The sequence below is a fragment of the Rattus norvegicus genome, chromosome 16 (assembly GCF_021556685.1).
Source record: "Rattus norvegicus strain SHRSP/BbbUtx chromosome 16, alternate assembly SHRSP_T2T, whole genome shotgun sequence".
NCBI lineage: Eukaryota > Metazoa > Chordata > Mammalia > Rodentia > Muridae > Rattus > Rattus norvegicus.
This window is the reverse complement of record NC_141549.1, coordinates 51996050-52021173: the sequence shown is the minus strand read 5'-3', so window position 1 is coordinate 52021173 and position 25124 is coordinate 51996050. Positions and strand designations below refer to the sequence as shown.

Below are 25124 nucleotides of genomic sequence, written 5' to 3'. Positions count from 1 at the left end.
CTATGTAGTGGTGGCACAGCCTTTAATCCCAGCTCTAGGGAGGCAGGGGCAGGCAGCTCTCTGAGTTCCAGGACAGCCAGGGCTACAGAGAAACCCTGTCCCAAAACAATAAAGAAACAAACAAAAATTTACCATAGTACAGTATTTTCAGATTACTTTTCTCAAGTCATTTCCCGAACTGAACCAGCTTTGTGCCAGTAAGAAGACGTGATCTGTCCTGGGTTCTGGTCACATTATCCTACCTCTTTAAACCTGGCTGTGTTTCAGATTTTGTTCTGTCTCATGAGACTTGGGTTATACAACTCAGTGGCTGCACATCTGAAATTCATTATGACAAGACTTTTCTTTTTAATGAACCAACTTGAAAATATTTCTGAAGTTCCATCACACAATATATTTTGCAGTGAGTTATATAACTGTCCAATTAAGCAGCTTTAATTCCTTAGATGTTCTGTGATTCCGAGTTTCCTCATAAGACGGTGTTATTAAAAAACAATTTCAGAGAGTCACATTGAAACATGAAAAGGACACTGGAAAATATGCAAGAACCTTTAAGCGGGATGCTTACCTATGTCTAAAATCTTTATTTCTTGGTGGAAGCAGATAAAAGAAAGGTAGGAAAAAAAAGAAAGAAAGCAGAGTTAGAAAAGGCTTCTGAAATATAGTGAGATCAATAGTGCGGTTTAATTACGTGTATGGAAAACGGTGAGCTGAGAAAACACTGGCAATGAACTTTGTAGGCAAAATCTTATCAAACTGCTGTCAGAATTGGTTGGTTCTGACAATCACACTTAGGTCAGGACAGCGCCATGCTCTTTTGACTGTCTGCATTCTGGCCACCGAATGGCCGACCCCACCGAATGTCCCACACTCCTGCTCATTTACTATCTTGTCTTGGTTCCAGAGAAAACGTCTCAGGCCCCATTTCAGCTGCTGTGAAAGGAAAGATGGATACCTACGCTGCGTATTTACCCTACGGAAAACTGAAATGATTAAAAATACACGTGGCTTTACCTTCCAGTTTGTAGAAAGATCACTGGGGCGAGTAAGCTGTTTTCCGTACACTTTCTGTTCTTTCTCCCCTTAATAATACTATAGATTGTCGTCCTTCTATCTCTACTTAAGGACTCTGTTCTTTCTAGAGTGAGTTTTAAACTTCGGGGTGTATGCTTAAATAAATAAATCAGCGTAGGGTATCTCATCCAGCTTTGTTTTTAAGGGTACGATGTTTGTCTCTGATTAAAACCCCCAAGAGAGGAAAGACGTACCTTAGTTCTAAAACACTTGTCACATTCCCAGAAGGGAATATTCGCCGGACGTAATTGAAATCCCCTACGTAGAGACTGCCGTCGATCCCACAGGCTAGCGCCACTGGGGCCAGAAGCTTGTTTCCATCGGCTTGACCATTGCAACTCGGGCACGAGATGCTCCGCCTCCGGCCGTTACCCATGATGCTGCTGACCACCGGAGGCTGCTGAGAGATGAACTGATTTTCCCCGTTTCCTTTGTACAGTATACCTGAAAGAAAGGACACGTTTCTTATGATGGAAATGGGTGACAAAAAAGCCAACACATTCCCTGGAAATCTCAGCACAGTGCGGTGGCTTTCTGATTTAGAAACTGTAAACTTTAGAGTTCTTACGGAAAGATCTCTATCTGTGACCTACGTAAGAGATCAGGATCATTATGGTGCATTTCAAAAGTACTGCTTGTTAGGAAGGGGAAGACTAGTGAGAGGGACAAAGGACTAAGAGGAGGAGCTTGAAACCCAAATTCTTAATACCAGTGATACTCAATCTTGGCTACACACCGAAACAGTCTGGAGTGCTGTAAGAAATACCGATGGCTGGTCCTCACCCCAAGAGATTCTGATTTAATTGGTCTGGGTGCAGCCTTAGCATTGCGATTTTCAAAAACTCTCCAGGTGATCTTAATGTGCGACCGCATTTGAGAACCATGCTCTATATAATATCCTTTAGGGAACAGGAAGTTTGTCTAATTGTTAATCAATGTGGAAAATATTATATAGTAACCTGATTAATAAAACGTACCCGGGGAATATGAGTTTCTTATGAATTTACCATGAGTTTTTAAAAATATTTTATGGAAACAAAGTTAGAGAGTATTTATTTATAGGTATCCTGAGAGCGAGAACACAATGCACACTGAGACATAGCGCTGGCCTATGAAGCCCTGTTTTTACTCTACTGTACTGTCAATGGGTAGTCTTGCTTCACATTTATGTGATGTAAGTTATACACACATGTGCGTGTGCACACACACACATACACAGATACATACACACACAGACACATATACACACACATATACACACACACAGACACACACACACATATACACAGACACACACAAACACACACAGAGACACATCACAGAGACACACACACAGACACATACACAGAGACACACACATATACTCACACACATACACACATACACACACAGATACATACATACAGACACATACACATGCACACACAAACACACACAGAGACACACACACATACACAGAGACACACACAGAGACACAGACATACAGACATACAGATGCACACACACACATATACACAGACACACACAAACACACACACATATACACACACACAAACACACACAGACACAAACATGCACACAGACACATACATACATACACAGAGACACACACACAGACACATATACACACACATATACACACACACACAGACACACACACACATATACACAGACACACACAAACACACACAGAGACACATCACAGAGACACACACACAGACACATACACAGAGACACACACATATACTCACACACATACACACATACACACACAGATACATACATACAGACACATACACATGCACACACAAACACACACAGAGACACACACACAGACACATACATAGAGACACACACACATACACAGAGACACACACAGACACACACAGAGACACAGACATACAGACATACAGATGCACACACACACATATACACAGACACACACAAACACACACACATATACACACACACAAACACACACAGACACAAACATGCACACAGACACATACATACATACACAGAGACACACACACAGAGACACACACACACACACATACACAGAGACACATACACACACATAGCCAGAGACACACACACACATATATACACAGACACACACAGAGACACAGAGACACAGAGACACACAGATACACACACACACATATACACACACACAAACACACACACAGACATATACACACATACACAGAGACACACACACAGAGACACATACACACACATACACAGAGACACACACAATATATACACAGACACACACAGAGACACAGACACAGAGACACAGAGACACACAGATACACACACACACACACACACAATGAAACTGATGCAAAAGGCAAATTTGTTATTCAAACTGAATTTTGCTTTAAGACTCGAAAGTGTCAATAATTTTACAAAGACAAAAATGCCAGTCTGCTCCTTAATGGGCTTTGCTGAAAATGTGAGAACAAAAAAATTCCCAGGGAATATTCAATATTTTCTTAGTAAGAGGCTAGATTTGAACTGAGACTTAATTTTGGTTCACTTCGCTGTTACCACATGCAGATCAATGGCTTGAGTCTGCTATCCATTGGCTTGTCAGCTGTTCCCGTCCTTTAAATATTTTATGATAGTCCTCAATGTATTATTATCTGAATAAGCCACTTGCTGCTCTGCCTTTAGAGCAGTATATATTGTATTTATTGGGCTTTCTATGCCTCAAAGTAGTTCTCAGAGCTAATGACCATGCTTTGTAGCAGATAGACCGTTAAGGGAATAATCTTGCAAAGGTACAAACAGAAAACTCGAGAACATGATTTTTCCTCCACTTCAGGATAATTTGAAAGTGAAGAAGAGATCAGAATAATTACGTTCCCCTTATAGCTCAGTACATTTTAGGTGCATTTTGTGATGACTTTTTCTTAAAAAAAAAAAGGCCTTGCTATTTGGGCGATGTAATAATCATGGCCAATTTACATAAAGAAATCAGGAATGATAAAACAGGCTTATTCAAATTTAAGGGAAAATAATTTAAATAAGTCTGGATCATAACAAGAGATGAGATGCTTTTTGCCTTGAATATTCAAAGACGGCACGGATGATACCTAAGATTTCTTCTTTCTGTGATTACATTATTTGACAATTATGGAAGCATAATTTCCTGGGAGAGTTGGTTCTGCATTTTTGATCGGAAGAAGAGCCATGAGTCAGCCTGGTGCTCTAGTGCCTCTGATTTATGCGATTACTTCGGATGATGGGCCCTTCACTTTTCCTCCAGTACAGCGAGACAGAAGGGAGAGCACTGTGATGTTTGTTCCCTCTTCCAGGGGGCCTGAACAAACACCTGTCACCCCTGGGTCTGTGTCTCCTTTGTCTATGTCTAGAACTCATCCAGCTCGACAGTTACAAATCACTTCGTTTATTCAATTAGGCACATGTCACTTTGGACAGCCACCACTTGTCAGACTGTTCTTGGACACAAGTTGAAACTGCAATCGGTTCACCATGGGACTCAGGTGACCTCGCATTTTCACGTAACGTATTTTAGAACACTACAGTTCACTTTTAAAATCTGACCTGGTCCTTTAGTAAAACGCCTCCTATACACTCTTGTTTAGAATATACATGTTTATGCATATTTATATTACCTAATCCCGTACGATATCTATATACTTCCTAATCTTTCCGAATGCTATTATCAAGTAACTAAATAGGGCTGAGTTACAGAGTCCTGCTGGGCTTTGACGCCTATATTACCCCTATGGCTTTACAGCCCCTTGAAGAAATCTTGTCGCATTTTACACTGAATTCTCGTCATCACTAAAGCAAACCTAGAACACTGTTCCCCAAGGTTTGTTTCTAAAGGACTCACGCAGGAATATGGAAACACGCAGACAAATATAGGAGATAGAATTTTAAATAATTTAATCAGGAGCAGCTCCAGGCATGGTTGGCACATGCCTATGCATTTTGAAAGACCATGATTCAGTTCAGCGTTACTCACAGCACAGACTGAGAGTACCGCCATCTCAAACAACACTGACGGCTCAAGGGAAGCTTGCAGTTGACACACGGAGAGCTCTCCTTGATTGGGAGTCATCTCCTCCTCCCCCTCCTCCCCCCTCCTCCTCCTCCTCTCCCTCCTCCTCCCCCTCATCCTCCTCTTCCTCCTCTTCTTCCTCCCCGTCCTTCCCCTCCCCCCTCCTCCACCTCCTCTTCCTCTTTTAAGTTTTAAAGTTTTCTAGATGTGCCAAGCTATCTACGAAGCCAAGGACGATCCTGAGCCTCCCTCGCCCCCCACCTTCGCCTCTTCCCAAGAACTAGAATCACAGGTGTGCGCCACCAAGCCTAGTTCACGTGTGGATGTGGATACCACTCAGGGCTTTGTGCGTGCTAGCCAAGCACTCTCCTACACGAGCTACACCCCTGCATTTATAATGTATGTGCCGTGTGGTGCTTGAAATGGGCTCTGTTCCCAGCCTTCTGGAATGTCAATGGATGACCAGGACACGTGGGAAAGGAAGAGAGCTAAACACTGCTGCAAAATTGGTAAAGGCGTGAGGAGTATTTCTGTTTTATTTTTCTTCCCGAGTGATCTACATTTTACCCTTCATTATGTCCTCTCGGCAAGGCATCGGCATTTTCAAATACTGACTTGGAAACGATGACTCAGTATACTTAGGAAGTCAAGATATATTTTTGCAACTCTTATTTTTAAAGACAGAACAAACATCAAAGAAACATCACTCCAAACGTGACCATCAATCACGAGCACTTAATTGTGTGGTAGTCTCAATTCAACATTCCAAATCTTCCCAAGAGTCAAAAGGGATACTACTCAGCAAACCCGGACATTTCCTCTAGCTATTCCGAGAGGGATGGTGGAGACTTGTCAGTGTGAGAAGGTTTAAGACAGGTTAGGGCTGGTAACCAGATGGCCCGGCCTTTTCCACTGAGCATCTTGGATGCTCTGACATGTGGGCAAGCATGCGAATAGAATGTTGGTTGAGGGAACAGAATTCCTTCCCACCAGAGCCAATTTGTGTATGAGGAGAGGGTTCACACTCTGCAGTTTGGTTTGTGATGTCAGAAGTATTTTAGTTTTTATTTTTCTCTCAAGTTATTCATTTCTCCTAATATTCACAAAATCAAGCTACAGTATTTTTGAGTGAGAGTTTTTTTTTCCCTTTTCTTTTTTTCTTACTTAATGCAGACTGACGTGTGTGTGTGTGTGTGTGTGTGTGTGTGTGTGTGTGTGTGTGTGTGTTTGTGTGTATGTGGCAGGGGATACAACTAGACACTTGAACAGACTAATTGTCAAGAATCTACTGGAAATCTCTTGGTAAAGTACCGTGGATTTTCATTTTGGCTTACAATAAATCACACTGTTGCCAGTCTTGGTAACTCTTACACTGCTGTGAAGAATTAGGCCCTCACAGATGGATTTGTAGAGAGACACTCATATAGACAGAGTGATTTCACCAAAGTCAGGGAATTTACACTCTACTGGGCAAAGTACAAACACAGGAACACCGTAAAGTTCAGTAATAGAGTCCCACAATCCCATGGTCTTCCAATGATCTCGTTATCAGTATTCTGTTCTAATTCCAATCCTACGGTATTCAGAGGATAGAGAGCTCTCGTAGTATAATCAGAGCATGGGCAACCTTAGTGTGAGCAAGAACTTACCATTCTGAACATCCAGGACATGATGCTTGTCCAAGGTCCAGCCACCCATGTTCGAAGCATCCAACTCATAGCCTTGCAAAATGGCAGTCCTCTTTTCCCACAGAGTCAGGTCCAAGCACGACTCATACTCATACCCAACAGACACTGTAAGGGAAGTAAGTAAACCACAGCTCATCCTTTCAGCTGTACAGGACAAGGAAGGAACTTTATGATTTGGAGGGAAACTCACAATTGTGATCTGAGTTAACAGCTCTCCTCATTTATTAAGCAGTTCGTTTTTAATGTAAAGGGATTCGACTACATGGGAGATTAAAAACAACCAACTCCAAATGTTACCGCACACTGACTTAATAGAAATTAAGACCTCTGTCACTCTTACAAGGGATTCTTAGCACAATATTAAGTTCAGATTGGGAAACTAGCTAAATAATTATAACAAGTTAGTAGCAAATTTTACTTAAACAAAACCAACAAAAATAATATTTGTTATATAAATAATCCAAACTGTTCAGTTCTTAAGAACTTTCATTATGGAAAATATTTATGGTAGGTATTTATGGTAGGAATTAATACCAACTCACAATTCACTTTAGTTCACAATGAATCACAAGGATTGTGATTGGTGAGAACTAATTCTACTCTAGACACTTTTTTTGTTTGAAGAACAACAACAAAAAAAAGCTATTTTCTAGTAAATTTGAAGCTATAAAACCCATGATTTCCTTTAGTTGTTGATGTCCCGGCCTGAGCTTGCACTACACTTTATTACACATGTCAAGCTCTTTTGTCCGGTCACACAGCCAATCGAGTGATTTGGTATCTTCCCACTGGCCCTCTGAGCAGAGGAGCTGAAATAGTTCTTGGATCCCAATTTTGTTTGACCTTCTGCTAAAGATCATTGTGATGGAAACCCTGTTCACTGTCACATACAGAAAATGTTAAAATGATGATAAAAACTAGAGAGGTCAGGTCATAAAGGAAGGACGAAAGTAAACAGAAGAGCATACCACAGGGAAAGAAAGAAAGAAAGGGAGGAAGGAAGAAAGAAAGAAAGGAAGGAAGAAAGGAAAGGAAAGGAAAGGAAGGAAGGAAGGAAGGAAGGAAGGAAGAAAGAAAGAAAGAAAGAGAGAGAAAGAAAGGTAAAAACAGTTACCAGGAGAAAGGACATAGTAATGGGAGATTTGTAAGACAGTTTCAGTGGAAATGCTAACAGCCTTTCCTCCCATTGTATGCGATACGTTCCTCTCCCCATGGTGGATCAAAAACAACTGGTATGTGACTTCCCTAGATGAACCTGCAGGCACATATTTACTTATCTTGTTACTTGCCATAGGTTTCTGAGATCCTCTTTGTAATTCTCTCACCTTGGCCCCATTTTCTCAGTGCAGAGGGATATCCGAGAAACTTACCAACTGCCTCTGACAGGCCGTAGACTTTCTGATTATATGCGTCTGTCTTATCCCAGATGAACGTGTAGGCCAGGTTTGGTGAGGCAGGGAACCACTTCTGGAAGAGTCTCCCGACCACAGCTACCATCAGATGGACCTTCATGAGGTTAAACGGTATGGTGGCCTGGGTCATGGTGACCTTCAGAACGGACTTGTACCCTGCCGCTCGGGAACTCAGGTAGGAAAGCTTCAAATCTGTCCCTGGAATTGTGGTTTCTTCATGCAGGACCTGCGTTTGAAAGAGGCACAAGCTCTTAACTGGGCTCGCGGATGCTGAGCTCGATACAGTGAGACACAGTGAGCAGAACTCAGCAGAGCACAGGAAATAAGACGCAGCTGGCTCCTTTTCACAAATAACATCTGAGCTGTCAACTTATCTGATAATCACAAAACAACTCCACGCCCAGCCTAATGCTTCCCTCCAGAAAGCGTCTTGTCATTTATTTGGAGTTAATCACACTCTCCATACCCCAGCTTATTGAGTCTGTAGTCTCAGTAGACTCTGATGAACGAATCTTCTATTCCAGTCACTTGGAGAACAGAGCTGACATTTGTACAGTGGTCACCTCAGAACAGGGACACACCATTAGCTGGTCCCTTAGAGGCTAAACCTAACTAAGACTATGGCCTCGTTAGCCTACCTGGGTCACTCTGTAAGAAAGACGGGAACGACAGCGAGGAGCACAGACACGTCTGGGTTAGATTGTAGTTGATTCCAGATACACGGTGAGAGGGGACGTAGCAGCAGCACATCCTCATAATTACATACTGAACTACACGGACCCACATTAAAACCACTGAGGTTTTTTTTTTTTTTTTTTTCCTGGAGCTGGGGACCAAACCCAGGGCCTTGCACTTGCTAGGCAAGCGCTCTACCACTGAGCTAAATCCCCAACCCCAAAACCACTGAGTTTTAATAACATGGTAAATGAGCTAATGTTTTAAAGCCGTGTGTCTTATTTTCCCAGAGGGAAGCATGTAAGATGAAACATGCTTCTGATTTCTGCCTGTAGGAAGCTAACTTTATCCATGTGAGGCTACCTCAATTACACACTACATATATGTTTAACCTGATGGTGAGCTGTCCATGTGGGTAGCTTAGTGAAAGGTACCTTATAGCTGAAGGGGTTTGCAACCCCACAGGAAGAACAACAATATCAACTAGCCACATCTCCCTCCACAGAGCTCCCAGGGACTAAACCACCAACCAAACAGTACACGGGGGGACCCATGGCTCCAGCTGCATATGTGGCAGAGGACGGCCTTGTCCAGCATCAGTAGGAAAAGCCCTTGGTCCTGTGAAGGCTCATTTCCCCAGTATAGGGGATGCCAGAGCAGTGAGGTGGGAGTGAGTGGCTGGGAGGGGGCTCACCCTCATAAAAGCAGGGGGAGGGGCACGGGAGTGGGGAAACAGGGAAAGGGGATAACATTTGAAATGCAAATACATAAAATATCCAATAAAAAAGAAATATACATTATACCCAAATAGTAATTAATGATTTTGAAATACATTTCAGTAGTATATAAAAATTCTTTAAAGGGTTTTCTAAAGAGACTCTACTTATGTTCTTATTAGTTTCATAACTAATAATGGATCTTTTTCTAGGCTTATTATGTGTCTGTGCAAGGCAACCTTTGTTGAACTCGTGCCTATCTCATCACTAAAAATGCTTCTTTCTTCTGTAGATGAATACCATCCCAAAAATCCACAACTGGTCAAAATTCAGAGGACAACTGCCCATGGTTTTCTCAATGCTAAATAATCCTCGTAAAGCTCGGGGAACACCACTGAAGGTAGGCGGGAAGACTGTAAGAGCGGGAGGACCAGGGCGCGCTTGCCGTATCTGTCAGAGAAACTGCACCCCCGAAATTCCAACAATATAGTTGCTTAAACACAGCCTAAGAAAATGACACGACCACCTGACATCCCATGTGGATGGCGTAAACCAAACAAGGTCTGAAGTCTAGCTGAAGAGCTGTGGATAATTAATGGCTGCCGAGACAGACGCAATCAGTCCTCCTAGGGAGGAGTCCTCTCCACCATCTAATTCCGAGCAGTCAGTCATGAACACATACACGTGGGGTGATGCCACATAGGCTCATATAGCTTACTGATACACACACAGATATATGTAGTAAGAATTAAAGAAGACACCATGGATTTCAGAAGGAGTTGGGGCGTGGAGGGTGTGGGAAGGGAAGAGGGAGGGGCGGAAATGATGTCAACAGAATACCCACATATAGAATTCAAATAAATAAACAAGCAAACAAAGTAACCTGTGTCTGAAAACAACCATTTCCTCTACTGGGAATGAGATGCATTCCTAAACGTTAGTATATATCGCTATACACACTAATCACTCAGGCACGAATGACTGCCTTTCCTGTCATAAAAATCTTGGAATAGTGGCTCCGTGTTCCCTATCCCTCTCTCGCAGCGCAGTGAGGAACAGTGCACACGGATTTACGTCTCCCCATTTGGATGTCTGAAGTAAAACTCCAGGCGTTATAGATGTATAACAGAACACACAGCAGGAAGTTGGCACCAAGGGACAGAGTAAAGTGACTCCCACTCTGGTCTGCACGGCAGCTGGTGTGAAGAGGAAGTGACGTGAGGTAACTATGAAGGAAGGCACAGCTCTAACGTTTCGGTTTAATACAGCCGAGGTCCTCACTAACTCTGCCGATACTCAGTCCTTGAGTGGTCTTGAGGAAGACCGTTTCTGAACACACCAAACCTTTCTAGTTTCTAACCTTTTATCCTTCCACCCCATCCACTCAGAAACTTCTTAAAGCTCCCCTACGTCTAAGAAAACCAGGAGATCTAATGCTGACGGATGTCTTAGAACAGAAGGATGGAGAGTAGACAATCTGAAGGGAACTTACTCTATTGTGAGAGGAAGAAAAGTCAATGCATTTGTTTGAAAAACAGTCTGTGAATCCTGACTGGCCCAGAAAATATAACATTTCCTCATAATTTACTTTCAAAATAATTTCCCATACATTCGATAGTCTTTCTTCTCGCAAGGGAATTCATTAATAACCACTTCCTGTGACCTGCTAGGACTTACTACTCTATTTCAAAATACCATGTTATTCTTAATTTTAATAACCGATTATTGTCTCTGTCATCATTAACCTACTTCCCAGGAACAAATATCTGTAATTTAGTTCATTAGACCATGCATTTCTGCTATGTAATTGAACCTTACCATGTTATATTTTATTACTTAGGAAATATAAATCCTGACAAAACGGGAAGATACACCCTTAAACCCTCCTGTGCCAGCTGCATAATTTGTTAGCTACTCTGGGTGCCTTCAAGCACTCAGAAGCTAGGGCTGCCGTCTGACACTCTGTATCTGTCTATTGTTTCCTTGCTGCTACTCCTGCCCCTTTTCATAGCTAAGGGCACCTGCTACCTGAGCTCTGGCCACCCAGACATACGAATAAAGCCCACGGGAGTCTGTTCATTATTTCTGTCTCCTGTCAGCTATCTTGTGACTTGGGTTAGCCAGACTCTTGCTTCCATACAGCCCAGGGAGTTCAGTGCCCCTTCTGGATGGGATTTTTCTCCTGTCTCTCTCCTCCCTCATTTACATTCTCCTCCTCTCCTCTCCTCCTCCTCCTCCTCCCCCCCCCCCTCCTCCTCCTCTTCCTCCTCCTTTCTCCTCCTTGTTCTTCTTGTTCTTGCTGTTGTTCTCCTCCTCGTCCTCTTCTTCTTCCTTCTCTTCTTCCTCTCCCCCTTCTTCCTCCCCTCCTCCTCCTTTTACATTCACTCATTTATCTTGTGCATGGGTATGGGTGGGGTTGTGACTGTAGGCTGGCAGATGATCTCAGGGAGTTGGTCCTTTCCTTCTGCCACATGGGATCAAATGCAGGTCATCAGCTTTGCTCAATGAGCTATCCCACCAGTGTCTACCCATCTTGTGGGCTCTCTGCTGCTGTCACTCATCAGCACATTTCCCGCCTCATCACTCTGTGAGATAGATGGCCCCCTCGGCAATGCTGCTTCTGGCTCACTCATGCATTGTTCTCTGACTTGAACTTCCCACTGCTCATTCAGATACTTACTGCACCTCTAATGACAGGGTTTGTGTCCTGGTAGTCTTGTCATCCTCCTCAGATTACGTCACACCTACTGTGTGAATGGCTAGCAAGGACACCACACTCATTCATGGACCTGTTGCCTATTTGAAACACATCATCGTGGGTAGATTTCACTAGAAATCTGTCACCCTCTGGACAGATATTACTTCTGAATGAGGCTGTTTTAGAACTAAGAAGTTACAAGTTACAAGGTGGACCTGGAGAATGGAGGATCAAATCGAATAAGGTCATGGTGCAGTTCCCAGAGCATCTGCTCAGTTTACTTGGACATTGGAAATCTCCGGAATGTCATTTCCACACAGTATTAGCCAGGAGAGCCTTCTTATAACCTCTACATTTTGATCTAGCCTCCTGCCATCTCTGTCTGCACTTCTTTATCTCAAACATGTTATAAGTGCATCTGTGAGCCAGCCCCCCCCTCCCCAAGATTCCTACCCTGAATTTTAACCACCCCCTGGACTCAAACTCAACGTTTCCACTGACAAGTGCCACCTTGGCAGAGAGATCGCTTCCCCTTATTACAATATAGGATTCCCACTTCGACCTGCTTTACCCTGTGTTGGAGTTTCTAAAGCCTTATCTTAACTTGAAGCATATTAAGTGCTCAGTTTCTTCTCTCTTTCTGGTTGCTAAGCTTGCCGAGGGCAGGTACTCTGTCTGATTGGTTTACGACTGGTCCCCATTTACAATGGCTGCCATAGAACGAGCATTTCAAGCATGTTTGAAGAGTGAATGTGACAAAGCTGTTGTGTGTGCTTTGCGCTTTAAAGCTCATGCTGTTGTTGTTGTTGTTATTATTATTATTATTATTATTATTATTATTATTGATGTAGTACTGAGGATTGAACCCAAGAATCACACATGCTAGGCAAGTTCTTTACCAATGAGCAATGTTCCCAGCCCCCTTTAGTACTGTGATCTGCCTGACTTAGTTGCTGGAAACTTAATTCTGGTTCTCAGGGAGAACAGCAAATGCTTATAGCAGCTGAGGCATCTCTCTGGTCCAATCTACTTTTTATTTTGAAACAAGGTCTCCCTAGGTTGTCCGAAGGTGGCTCGGGTTCATTCTGTGGTCCAGGAAAGCCTTGAGCCTGCAATGTTCCTACCTCGGCCTCCTGAACAGCTGGGATTACAGAGCTGCACCATTGGCCTGGCTTCGAACCACATAGTTTTACTTTGCATATCAGAACGATATTCACTGGTGTTATACCTAATGTCTTGCCTTTAGGATCTGAAAGTTATTTCTAAACAAGGGGAAGGAAATTATCTGTAGTTATTTCAAGAGATAAACTGAATATTTAACATGACTGTTTCTTTAAAAGTTAGATATTTTATTCCTGTGGAGACTAAGGCACTAAGAGATAAATTATTAGACTTTAAAAGATGATAAGATAACTAAGTTTTTTTTGATAATACCCTTAGAAAGTTAATGTTTCCTGTCAAGAGTCACCTTTTCTAAGGCACTTTTTTCTACTCTAGGACACAGACCACGCGCACCTAGATATCACGAGAATCCTGGAAGTATTAAAAAGTGTCCTTTGCAACCCACGGCTGGAAATGCTTCTATGTGGGGATGCTGCCCTCGGTAGTGGCTCACCTGTGTCTCGGGGATGATGGGGCTGTCTTCAGGAGAAGACCTGAAGAAGGTGGACAATGGCGACGACACAATGACGGGACTCGGCCTCACAAACCCGCTGAGGTCACAGCTGGGAATATCGTTCTCTTCTTTCTTCATGACAAGGGTATCCATCACATAGAAGACATTCCAGGGAATCCACACAGTGTGGTGCTGAGTGAGGAACGGGGAACGCTCAAACACCAAGGTGAGAGAGGCGCCACCATTTGCCACCAAGTCAAACCTAAGACCAGACAAGATGCACTTAGTCTGACTAAGTGAGCTGTCAGTGGACAAGACTACCCAGTGAGCCGTCACCATCCAGTGACTAGCTTTGTGAAAGCCGCCTTACAACAACTGACTCAGTGAGCTGTCCTGGTACGAAGACTAATTTAGCTCACCTCAAGCTAAGATGACTCACAAACAATGTTTCCTCCTAGTTTTCACATGAAATGGGTTCTCAAGCACTCAAACACCCCTTCTCTATCCACTGAGCTGTGTATTTTTATTTCCCTAACTTCCTGTCGGTCCTTTGGAGCCATCTGAACTCAGTTACAGGCAGCAAGAAACATCTCCAATAAAGATTTCAACACAACTCTTCAAAGACAAAAGACACCGTCCGACAGAACCACAGTCTGCTATCACGCCTCAGAAATGAACTATTATGGCGTATGAGTACATGACTCGCAGTCTCTGCCTGCTGCACTGTCCTGGGTTTTTACAGTCTGAGGTGGTTGTCTTTCCGTTAAAGAGACAGTGCAGTATGACGGGTGACGGGCCGACGCCCAGCCTCATGCTGCACGTCCTCTGACAGGGACAGCGGGATGACTCACATTCCGTCCTGACGGGTAATAGTATATCCATACTCCGAGTAATGCAAAAACGACACGTTGACGCCGATAAGCGGGGTCCCGTCAGCCGTTAGTACTTGGCCTCTGATGACGGACGCGAGGCTGTGGGAAAAGTACAAGAGTCTGAGTGAATCTCTGTTGTCTTCGGCCAACATTACCATGATTTATAGATAATCCAGGCCAAAGGTAAAAATGTCCCTATCATAAACAATCAAGCACTATTCACAAAAGAGCAGGTCTGAAACAGCCCCAGACCATCTCCCTTTACCTTCAGTGTAATTTACGTCTCTAGATGCCTGGGGTTCGCCCTGAGTTTTAATTTGTTGCGATCTATTTTCTTTGGAGCATTATCAAGACTAGTAATTTTAAAAATTATAACTGACGCTTTTTCCCCCCATATATCATATATATGACTTCTCGAAGAAAAGTATCCTTTCCAGTGAATTCTGGGGCAATCTGTAAATCCGCTGGGACCATGAAGCACAAGATTTAAGGAGGCAATAAGAAACATGTGTTCAACAGCTTCTAATCTGTGGGTCTCAGTGCCTTAATGCAGTTCAATGACTGCAGACCCAGGAGTTCTGCATAAATCATCTTCCTTTGCTCAGCGAGACGCAAGACACCTGCTTTCAGTTTCTGGTTGATTTTCAGGTCATTACTGCTCTGTAAAACACCAGTCAAACAGCTTATGCAACCTCACTGCCATGCCGTTAGCAGCTCCATTACACTAATTCATAATTTATATTATTTAGTGAGCTCAGCTAAAAAAAAGTGCACTTCTGTTTTGCCTTTTGGGGTCTTTTCATCGTGCCTTCGGAAATGTTTCCAACTGTGCTCAAAAATAAATCAACTAGTTAAATGAAGATTTATTGACATCCTTAATGGGATGTCCTGTTAAGTCTCAGGTACTGCAGTTGACAAAGTATGTGAACGGTGTCAAAAATGCTCGAAATGGGAAGTCTGATGAAGAATTTTTCAAAAAAGGAAAAAATATATAAGCAGTTTTCTCAAACACACACTCATCAGCATCTCACAGAACGCACGCAGAACTGTTCTCGAGACCCTTCCGCGTCTCTATTAGGAAAGCAAGCATTAACCTCTTATTGAACGGACTTTCTCCAGGGAGCACGTGGGTGCTATCCGACCCAATCAGGAAACTGATTCGGTCATAGAAGGACTTGGCAGCTTGCTGAGATGGCGTCTGAAGGCTCTGGCTAATGACGTCCTGAGGATCGGGCAAGCCACGGCAGTAGGGCTGGTTTTGGCAGGAGCTCTGGAGGCAGCAGTCAGGGTCCATGCAGTCCACGAGTCCATCTGCAGAGAGAGCAGCAAACTGGTTAGCCGGATCCGTTCCTGGCGTGGAGGCACAGGGTGACTTGTTCGATGGGTGGGTTTGTTCCGTGCCAGTTAATTTACCACTGTGTATCTGGTGGCTCTCTCTATGAGGCATCCCTTCTGAAGCCTCATGGAATACAGATGTCTCATTCACATCTGTTTTTACAGAACAAAAAGAGCTAGATTGAGGACGGTTCAAAGTAATCATGTAATATTTATTCCCAGTGAGGAATATGGATTACTGATTAGAATACCATATTAGTAGGAAGGAATCAAGGTTAGTTGTAAGCACAATTATTGAAGCTGCCTATGTTCTAGAGAAATGGCCGAGGAGTTCCCACACTAGGCACATAGAGAAAACAGACCGGTACCCAGGTACGGTGAAGCTCTAAAACTAGGAAAAGTTCTGCGAAGGGAAAGATGGGAAAGTGCTAACACAAACACGCTAACACGAAGTGGGTGAGTTTAGCCAGCCATCTTCCTTAGAAATAGTTCTCCTAAGAGGGTAAATCATGTTCCAGCAGGGAGTAAGGCATTTCTAAATTGATCTTTTTCTTTGCTAACTTTAAAGTACAGTATTAGTATTTAAAAAAAAAAACACATGGCAAATGTGAATTAGTCATGATCATGGAGGATATAAAACTATCAACCATGAACCATGGAGGTACCATATTCGTGATGTAAAGGAGCATTGTACAGTCACCGATGCCTCTGCTGGAATATTACAAAGGAACACTGGTGGCTCACAGTCACCCGACACATGACACGTTTCTGTTGACAAGGAGCTGCACATCAGTGGGTGGTCTCAAAAGACCTGGCCTTGCTGCCTACGAGTGTGGCCTGCTTGCCCAGCGCAGGCCAGTTATAGAAAACCGGGCTGCCAGGAACATGTCACCATGCACATAATATTTAATAGTGGTAATAGATAATTATGTTGATGGTTTATTATTTGTTCCACGATACCATCTGCCATCACTTTAGAGTATATTCCGTCCAATGTAATGAAGCGACGTGCCTTGTTATGACAACCGAAGCTTCTCATGTCTCAGGATCAATGTCTCACTTTAATATTAGGTGACTGGGGTAAGTGACTGCTGTATATGTCTAGGTTTCTGTAAGACATTTGCAAGTCTGTGCAGTGATCAAATGGTTTGGCGATGCAGGTCTCAGAACGTATCTCCAGCATGAAGTGAGGCAGGCCTGATAAATTCTGTGTGAGGCCTGTCACCAACCATGTGATATGTGAGTGGCTGTCAGTCACTGCCATGGCCCGCCCTTTAAGCCCATTGGCTGTTCACCAGTTAAATACGTATAACTAGACCTGCTTCATAACTGTATCTCAGAATAGATTAATAAAAAATAGTGTGAAGACATCAAACATTCTTGAGTAACTGACAAGAAGGTCTGAAGCTACCTTACACGTAAGGTGCAGGTGATCTTATGAAAAACCCAGATGAAAAAATATTTAGATGATGGGTCTGTGTTTTATTTATACAAGGGGCAACCCCCCCTTTCAGTTCCTGTTAAACGAATCCTAATAATTTATTTGCTTTACACCATACTTAGTTTGCCATTTCCTTATCTGATGGCAAATGGAGACAGGAGGTAGTGACGCTGATGAGCCGGCAGGATGGCTCAGTGGTTAGACATGTCTGCAACCAGGGTCTGTTATGACCTGAGTTTGATCCCAGGACCCACATGGTGGAAGGAGAGAACTGACTCCCACAAGCTGTCCTCTGATCTCCACGTGCCTGCTGTGTAGCATATGTATACCCTTCAAAACAAATAAAAATGCACTAAATTCTCTTAACCAAAGAAATAGATTAAACTTCTAGTCTAGAGGAAAGGGAACAGCAACACAGGAGAGAGAGGAAAGAAACATGAGACACAGGTAGAACCCTTAGTCCCAGTGTCTGCTTAGGAAGAATGGAGCAGGCCTTTTGTTTACTTCATTCACTCCCGCCCTCCCTTGATTTTTGATTTCAATCTGTAGCTTCTCCAACTCTCAGACCATGCACATACACATGCGTACTCCTTTCACTTTGGTCCCAAAATGTCAGGATGACGTCAGGAAGTACATGAACAGAGCCTCTGTCTCTCTGTCCGATGTTCACTGGAATGAAACATAAGGTTGTGGAGTAAGGATTGCTGTAGCCAGCTTTCTGCTACCACAGGACCTATCTGGCAACCGGTCCATCCCAGAATGAGCAGAGTCAAAGGCTTGAGAAAACCCAGCAGGTCATAAACACAGTGGCCTCCTTGGGGTCTTTTAATAAGCTGCCCTTGGCCTTCTAGAAGCTAAAGCATTCTTTTTTACTTTAAGTCTATTTAGGTTGGATTTTTTTGGTAATCCCTTGAAACTGGATCCACAGACAGCAACTAAAATTCTCTCTTATGTCCTTTGAAGTTGGAGGAAGCGAGTTCAATAGGGGGTACCTGACATATATTTAAGGTGTTGGTCTCTTCTTACATAAGCATTTTAAAAGATTGTGATAATTTCTATACACATAGAAATGAGTGGGTCTGAATTTCTGATAAGAGATATTACATATTTTCTCTTTATGGGTGCCATTTTTATGTAGATAGTGCACATTACGAAGGTCATGGGTTGTGGACTATTTGAAGCAGCATGCTTTAATTCTTTGGCAAAAATCTAAAACCATGTGTTAAGATAATCAAATGAAACTGAGCTTTGAAATTTCATGTAAATTTATCAAAATATTTCTTTCCAACTGAAAAAGCCATAGAGATGAAAAATGTATAAATATTTTTTGATATTTCGAATGGAAGAAAGATGAGGCCGTGCTGAGGACTTCATGAGGACATATCTTAATAATAATGTGTAATTTCCCAGCTCTCTCTCTCTCTTGGAATGGAAACACAGATTTCAAGACCTAGTACTCTCAGGCAGTAGATGATTGGCTTGTGACTTCAATATCACTTTCGGCTTCAAAAACAAAATAGAACAACCCCTTAAAACCATCTTTAACCTTTAAGTGGCGATTGACAATCGTGTGTAGAATTTCTATGGGGATCCTTTAGTATGTGTTCTATGATCTAGTTCACTTCGCACTCTGAGTGGCTTTAGAGCATGATACATATGTCTGAGAGAATAATTAAACACTGCTTTTTTATGTTCCTACAGAACACTCCTCCACAGGGAGAGCACCTTCAAATATTATATTTAATCTCCATTAATCTGGTGAATTAAGAGTTAACTGCTCCCATCCCAATACTCCCACAACACCCTCCCTTAGGCAATATATGGTCCAGCTGCCAAAGAGGAGCGCTCAGAGTCAGCCATCCATCTTTGTTAGTTTATAAAAAGCAAGTGTACATCTGGCTTGTAGTCTGCAGGTCATAAAACTGTACGAGATTGACACCTTCTGAACTAATCAGTTGGAAATGCATTTTTACAAGCCGCTCTGCTAACATCCATCAGACAAAGAATCTCATTTTCAACCAGCAAGATGCAGGGACACACTGTTTGTTATTTTTGTGCAGAGTTTATCAGTAACTTGCCCAAGCAAGTGACGGATGGTTATGAATCTGGCTTCCTATAACTTGAGAAGACATTTTTCATTCTTTGTCTGCACTCACAGCAGAGAGGCCTATCTGGTATGACTAAGTTGATTACCCACTTGCCCAAATGTACAGCGTTGCAAAACTGTCTCTGTGGAATAGCTTCTGAAAGTCACTGGGATTCCATTGTAGTCGAGAGAACACTACGGCGGCTTACATTTGGCCTGGAATAGTCGCCATTTTTAACAACATTAATCGAAGGAGAAAAAAAAAAAAACCCTTGGAAGATCAGAAAATGTCAGAGCTCACTGAATAGCAACCTTCATTATTAGTGAAGAGCGGTTCTTCACATTGGGCTGTGCTGTAAGTGGCACTCTGATGTAAAGTAGATGTGTAATTCATGCTCCCCTCTGTTTGATTCCTAACATTATTGCTTTAGTTATATTCCGTCCATATCTTAAACAACATTCTTGCCTTCCCTGAGGCATCTGCTGGTCTTTAATAGTGGTTAGTTAGGTTTATTTTATAGAGTGCCCAATGGTAGGTATTTTTAGGTTTTGTGAGCCATGTCGCTATGAAGCAGTCCTTGTGAAGAAGCTTCAACAAACGAGGGGATGAGGGCGACCACAGAGGTTCAGTCAGAACTTATTTACAAATGTCAGCCTGTGGCCACAATGGCTTACCTCTGGTCTCGCCTCCAGGTTTCCACCCTGTCCTATTTTGTTTTTTATAACATTTTAAGTCACTTCGCATCATCCTCGATATATTTTTCTGTCAGGCTTAATCGGCACACCTTCAGTCAGATTATTAAACTCGGGCTCTCACTTCTGATACCCGCCTTGCTCTGTTTTTCCAGACTCTCACTTTTTTCTTCAAAGTATGGGCATTTTAATTTTTTTTCTAAAATTTTTATTAAAAAAGTCTTATCTTTTCCTTAAAGCTAATTACAGCTTATCGCCTTTGCTCTCGCCTACTGCAAGGTCCCAACCCTGAGGCAGGATTGTGACTGTGAGATTTATCAGTGTGTCACGTGCAGTGCATGACTGTTTCCAGTGAACATGGGGAGCTCCTTTCTACTGAATGGGATCTGACTCTCCCCTGATTCTCGTTCTATGGGAACCAGTGCTGTCTTGGGGTCTTCAAGTTCATACTCATATCATTTTTGTGCTCTTGGCTCCAGCGTGATCAACTTTTGACCTATAAAAAAATCTGCCTTCTAGATCTTTCTAGCTGCATATGATACAGACATGAAAAGCCAAACACATCTCAGCTGTTCAACATGATTCAACCACAACGTACATCTTTCCCTTCCTCTCTAGATTCGTTCCTTCCCTATATTTCCAATATCATGAGTGGTACCAACCAATCTACCCTACATCACCTTTTCTTTGTTAAAAGTTATATTTATGGGTTGGGGATTTAGCTCAGTGGTAGAGCGCTTGCCTAGGAAGCGCAAGGCCCTGGGTTCGGTCCCCAGCTCCAGAAAAAAAAAAAAAAGAACCAAAAAAAAAAGTTATATTTATTACCACCCCCCACACATACACACACACACACACACACACACACACACACACACACACACACACACACACTGTGTATTCACCACACATTATTATGTACCAAGAGAAAAATAACAACCCCCATTACTAACAGTGTATGAGAAGTGAAATGAATCAGGACAACCATGTGGATAGAAAATAGGTTGATGGTAACAGAATCATGACCTCACATAGGAACCAATTGTCTTCCAAACCACTAATCACTTTTCCCAAGCCAATGATACCTTTTTAAACTTGTGCCAGCAGCCTCTCTCTGAAATCTGGAGTTCCTTTGGAGAAGGGGATCACTGTCAATTCCCCAGAGCACAGATCTTTGTCAGAGACCTTATCATGAGGAAGACTCCCCTTAGCTTCAAAAGGCCACAGCCACCCAGTGCACACAGCAGCTGTTTGAACCATGAAAAGACATGGCTGCAGGTTTACTTCCTGGGAATGCATAGGTATTAAGAGTGAAGAAGGACTCCACTCCATCCAGTCTACTAGTGTCCCTTCTTCCTGCTCCTTCAGAAGCTCCTGCCCATTGTTTGGATATTTGAAGTCACTGTGTCTGAAAGACAACAGGAAAGGAAGGACCCAGGAAGGCAAGTACGGGTACCTTTTAGTGACTTTAGTGACTGAGGAAAGCAAGTGACTGGTTCCTTCTTTATATCAGACAGTGGCGATGGGGTTGGTCACGGTGGGAAAAAGGAAACTAGTATGGAGTAGATGAAAGTCACTGGTATTTCCCTGTATGTACTTGTTTATATAAACATCCATCCATCCATCCATCCATCCATCCATCCATCCATCCATCCATCAATCTATCATCTATCTATCTATCTATCTATCTATCTATCTATCTATCTATCTATCTATCTATCTTCCTATCTATCATCTATCTATCTATCTTCCTATCTATCATCTATCTATCTATCTATCTATCTATCTATCTATCTATCTATCATCTATCTTCCTGTCTGTCTGTCTATCTATCTATCTTCCTATCTCTATCTATCTATCTATCTATCTATCTATCTATCTATCTATCTATCTATCTGTGTATATTCATCATACATTGTATTGTGTTTTATAAAGACGTTTTTATATAAGCCTATCACTTTGACTATAACTTAATCTATCTTTGTCACTTCTGGGAATGGGAAACCACTTTCCCAAGACTGTGTTTAAAGAAAACAAGCGCGCGCGTGCGCGCGCGCGCACACACACACACACACACACACACACACACACACACACACACACACACACAGTGTTGTTTGTTTAATTTCTGGCCAGGGCAAATCAACCTCTTCCCCCACTCCTTTTCAGCTACTGACTATGTCAAATCAGGTTACTTAGAGGCGTGCTGGCTAATTCAATATTCTGACATCAGACGACATAGATAACAGACCTACAACTCTCCACTGTCCCCATGTCCTAAGGTTTCTGTACCACCTTAATTTTAAGCCTCCCTTTTTTTTTTGTTCTTTTTGTCACATGGTCCCACTATCCTACATAGACAGGTCATGCATCTCGATTTGGCCTTTAGTATGGCAGACACCGTCTCCAAGGCACTACCATATGCCTATAGCAAAGAAATCTCTAGCTTGGGCTCCCAGGCACCCAAGGTGACCACCTCAGGATGTGATGAAGGCAGCTGTGAGATTCCTTCTTTGAAGAACAACAGAACTAGGTTAGAGACAGCCATGCAAAATCTGTGAGATAACAGAGAATTCACAGGAGTAGTTCTATCCGCTCAGATTCCCTCAGAGGGAGAAGCCTAGCGATAGCAGAGTTTCATGCTAATAAGAATAAACAAAGGGGAATGGGGCCAATTCACAGTTGATAAATTTTTGAGGAAAAGGAAAAACCTCCTTGGCTGATAATAATACCAAAGAGTTGATTAGCCCCTAAATTACTCTGCCTGTCTCTACAGACTTGGCCCGTAGTTTGCATCCCTCTGAGAGCAAGTAGGACCTCCTCAAAGTAATCTCCTTTTAGAGGACTACAAAAACCTGGACCGCACAATCAAGGAGAAAGAGTCACTCTCCTCCCCTGATGCCAGAGACAATGGGATTGGAGCTCTTCCGGGGAAAGCAAGGAGTTAGGTTGCCATCTGGGCTATGTCTCAGAGAGGATTAATGCTGCCATTTCTGTAAGCAGGTGATCACAAGGAGTTTGGGTAACAAGGTATTATTAGCTAGGAAAGCTCTGAGGGCTGGCAACTGCTGGATTCCATTAGGAGCGGGGAAGAAAGGAGGCTTTAGGTAGGGTTACTGGCTTGTCTTGATAGCCAAGGAAAGTAACTTGGAAAGATCATCAGTCTGCAAGCAAGTTAACCAGTTATGTGTGGTGCAGGGTATGCCTGGTGCTGAGGGATGCTGGCTCAGTCACTGGAGGAGTTAGGCCCCAGTCAACCTTGTCTGCTTTGGCAACTTTCTAGGACTAGTCAAGATAAAGCACCCCAGAACCACAGGAAGGAAAATCCGAATGACAATGGCTGCAACCGCAGAACAATCCAAATACATTCTTTTCCACTTAAAATCTTCAAAGCCCCCTAATTCTTTTTTATAGGTGAAACAATCGAGAGAGTGGAGTTGCAGATGTGGTTGAACACCCTGTAATTGCTACATGGTGGAGGGAAGGTCTGCCTGCCTCTATAAACTCTGTGCTCTCCAGCCAACACTACTGTCCAGGATGACTATCTCCCGGAAGAGCAGGGCTGGAGGCCTTGAGGAGGTGATCTCAGACTCAGACGGCAACTCCAACCAGACACCAGATTCGCTCCTAATGGTTTGTCAAAATTAAACAGCTGTCAGGGGCAACTATTCCACCACCAACTCCCACTCTCTATTCTCTGAAATTAAAATACAATAGCATGGGGGATGTGCTCAAACGGGAGAATAGTTATTCCTTGCCGAAGGCTTAAATTGGGTGGAATATTGCAATCGTTTTATAGGGGTGTAAAGTTAAGGATAAAAAGACAGTGGAATTCAGCCTCAAGGGGACCGCTCTCTCTTGCTTTCCTTTTTTATTTTCTTCTCCTTCCTCCCTTTTTTTCCCTCCCACTGATCATTTTTAACAGAAGAGCCTAAAAAAAAAAATGCCTGGCATCTTTTGGCTTGTTTAGTTATTAAAACACTTCTGGGGCACTCCCGACGCACAGTGCCCTCAATACATTGTTGCAGAGGATAGCCACCCGGGAATCAGAAAAAGGAACAGGGAACAATGGACTTTATACAGAAACTCAGTAACCTTGCCCCTTCCATGAACAACAATCACCAGGCTTTCGGTTCAGAAGAATCGGGGAGCGCAATCAAGCCATCGACACTCACACATTTTCGACCAACCTAATCTTCAGGGATCGGTCTTTCCTTCCCAACAGATACTTATGCAGTCGCTGTAACTTACGGACCCAGGCTCTGGCACTCAGTTTTAGGTTCGCCTTCCTTACCTCCTTCGTTGTCTTTGCTGTCTGTACAGAGAGTCTCCATGGCTACATCACAGCCCGCTCCTCTCCACCCTGGCTGGCAGACACAATGCCAGCCGTTTTGGTCGAGTGTACATCTCCCATTGCTGTTGCACAAGCCGGGGCAACCCTCTGTCAAGACAAGGAAGGAAAACACCAGTGATTTGAGTATGGAAAGACCTTGCATCTGAAGGAAACAGATACGGGACACGTAGTGGAAACAGGCCTTTATAAACAGCACAAAGACTGTAATTGCACATGGATAGAGACAGCAACGTTATCTAAGGATCTAGTTCTTACCCAAGTGGCATCTTTGATTGGCCTGACCCTTGAGACACCACTTACCTGTGTAGGACAGAAATATATGCAAGGACCCACTAAGTAGCTTCAGGCCAGACAAAATTAACCTGACATTTCTTCCCCCCTTTTGCAAAGCAACAAGATATAGTATAGGGTTTGGGAAAACATCTCAGGAAA

The 25124-nt window shown here is 43.0% G+C and overlaps 2 protein-coding genes across 13 annotated transcripts in view; both read right to left on the bottom strand.

Moving 5' to 3' along the window:
- Positions 1–25124, bottom strand: part of Erich1 (glutamate-rich 1) — a gene marked incomplete at its 5' end in the record, with an annotated part of 52793804 nt that overhangs the window by 31643190 nt on the left and 21125490 nt on the right.
- The window catches only part of Tenm3 (teneurin transmembrane protein 3), a 612494-nt gene that overhangs the window by 56475 nt on the left and 530895 nt on the right, over positions 1–25124 (bottom strand). For 8 of the 13 annotated variants that reach the window (XM_087588318.1, XM_087588319.1, XM_087588322.1 and 5 more), the window contains 8 exon segments: positions 24633–24779; positions 15881–16097; positions 14766–14885; positions 13915–14176; positions 8169–8436; positions 6760–6903; positions 1269–1518; positions 569–589 (listed from right to left, as the gene is read on the bottom strand). In XM_087588318.1, coding sequence (XP_087444444.1) covers positions 569–589; positions 1269–1518; positions 6760–6903; positions 8169–8436; positions 13915–14176; positions 14766–14885; positions 15881–16097; positions 24633–24779 — 1429 coding nt within the window. 13 annotated transcript variants of the gene reach the window in all.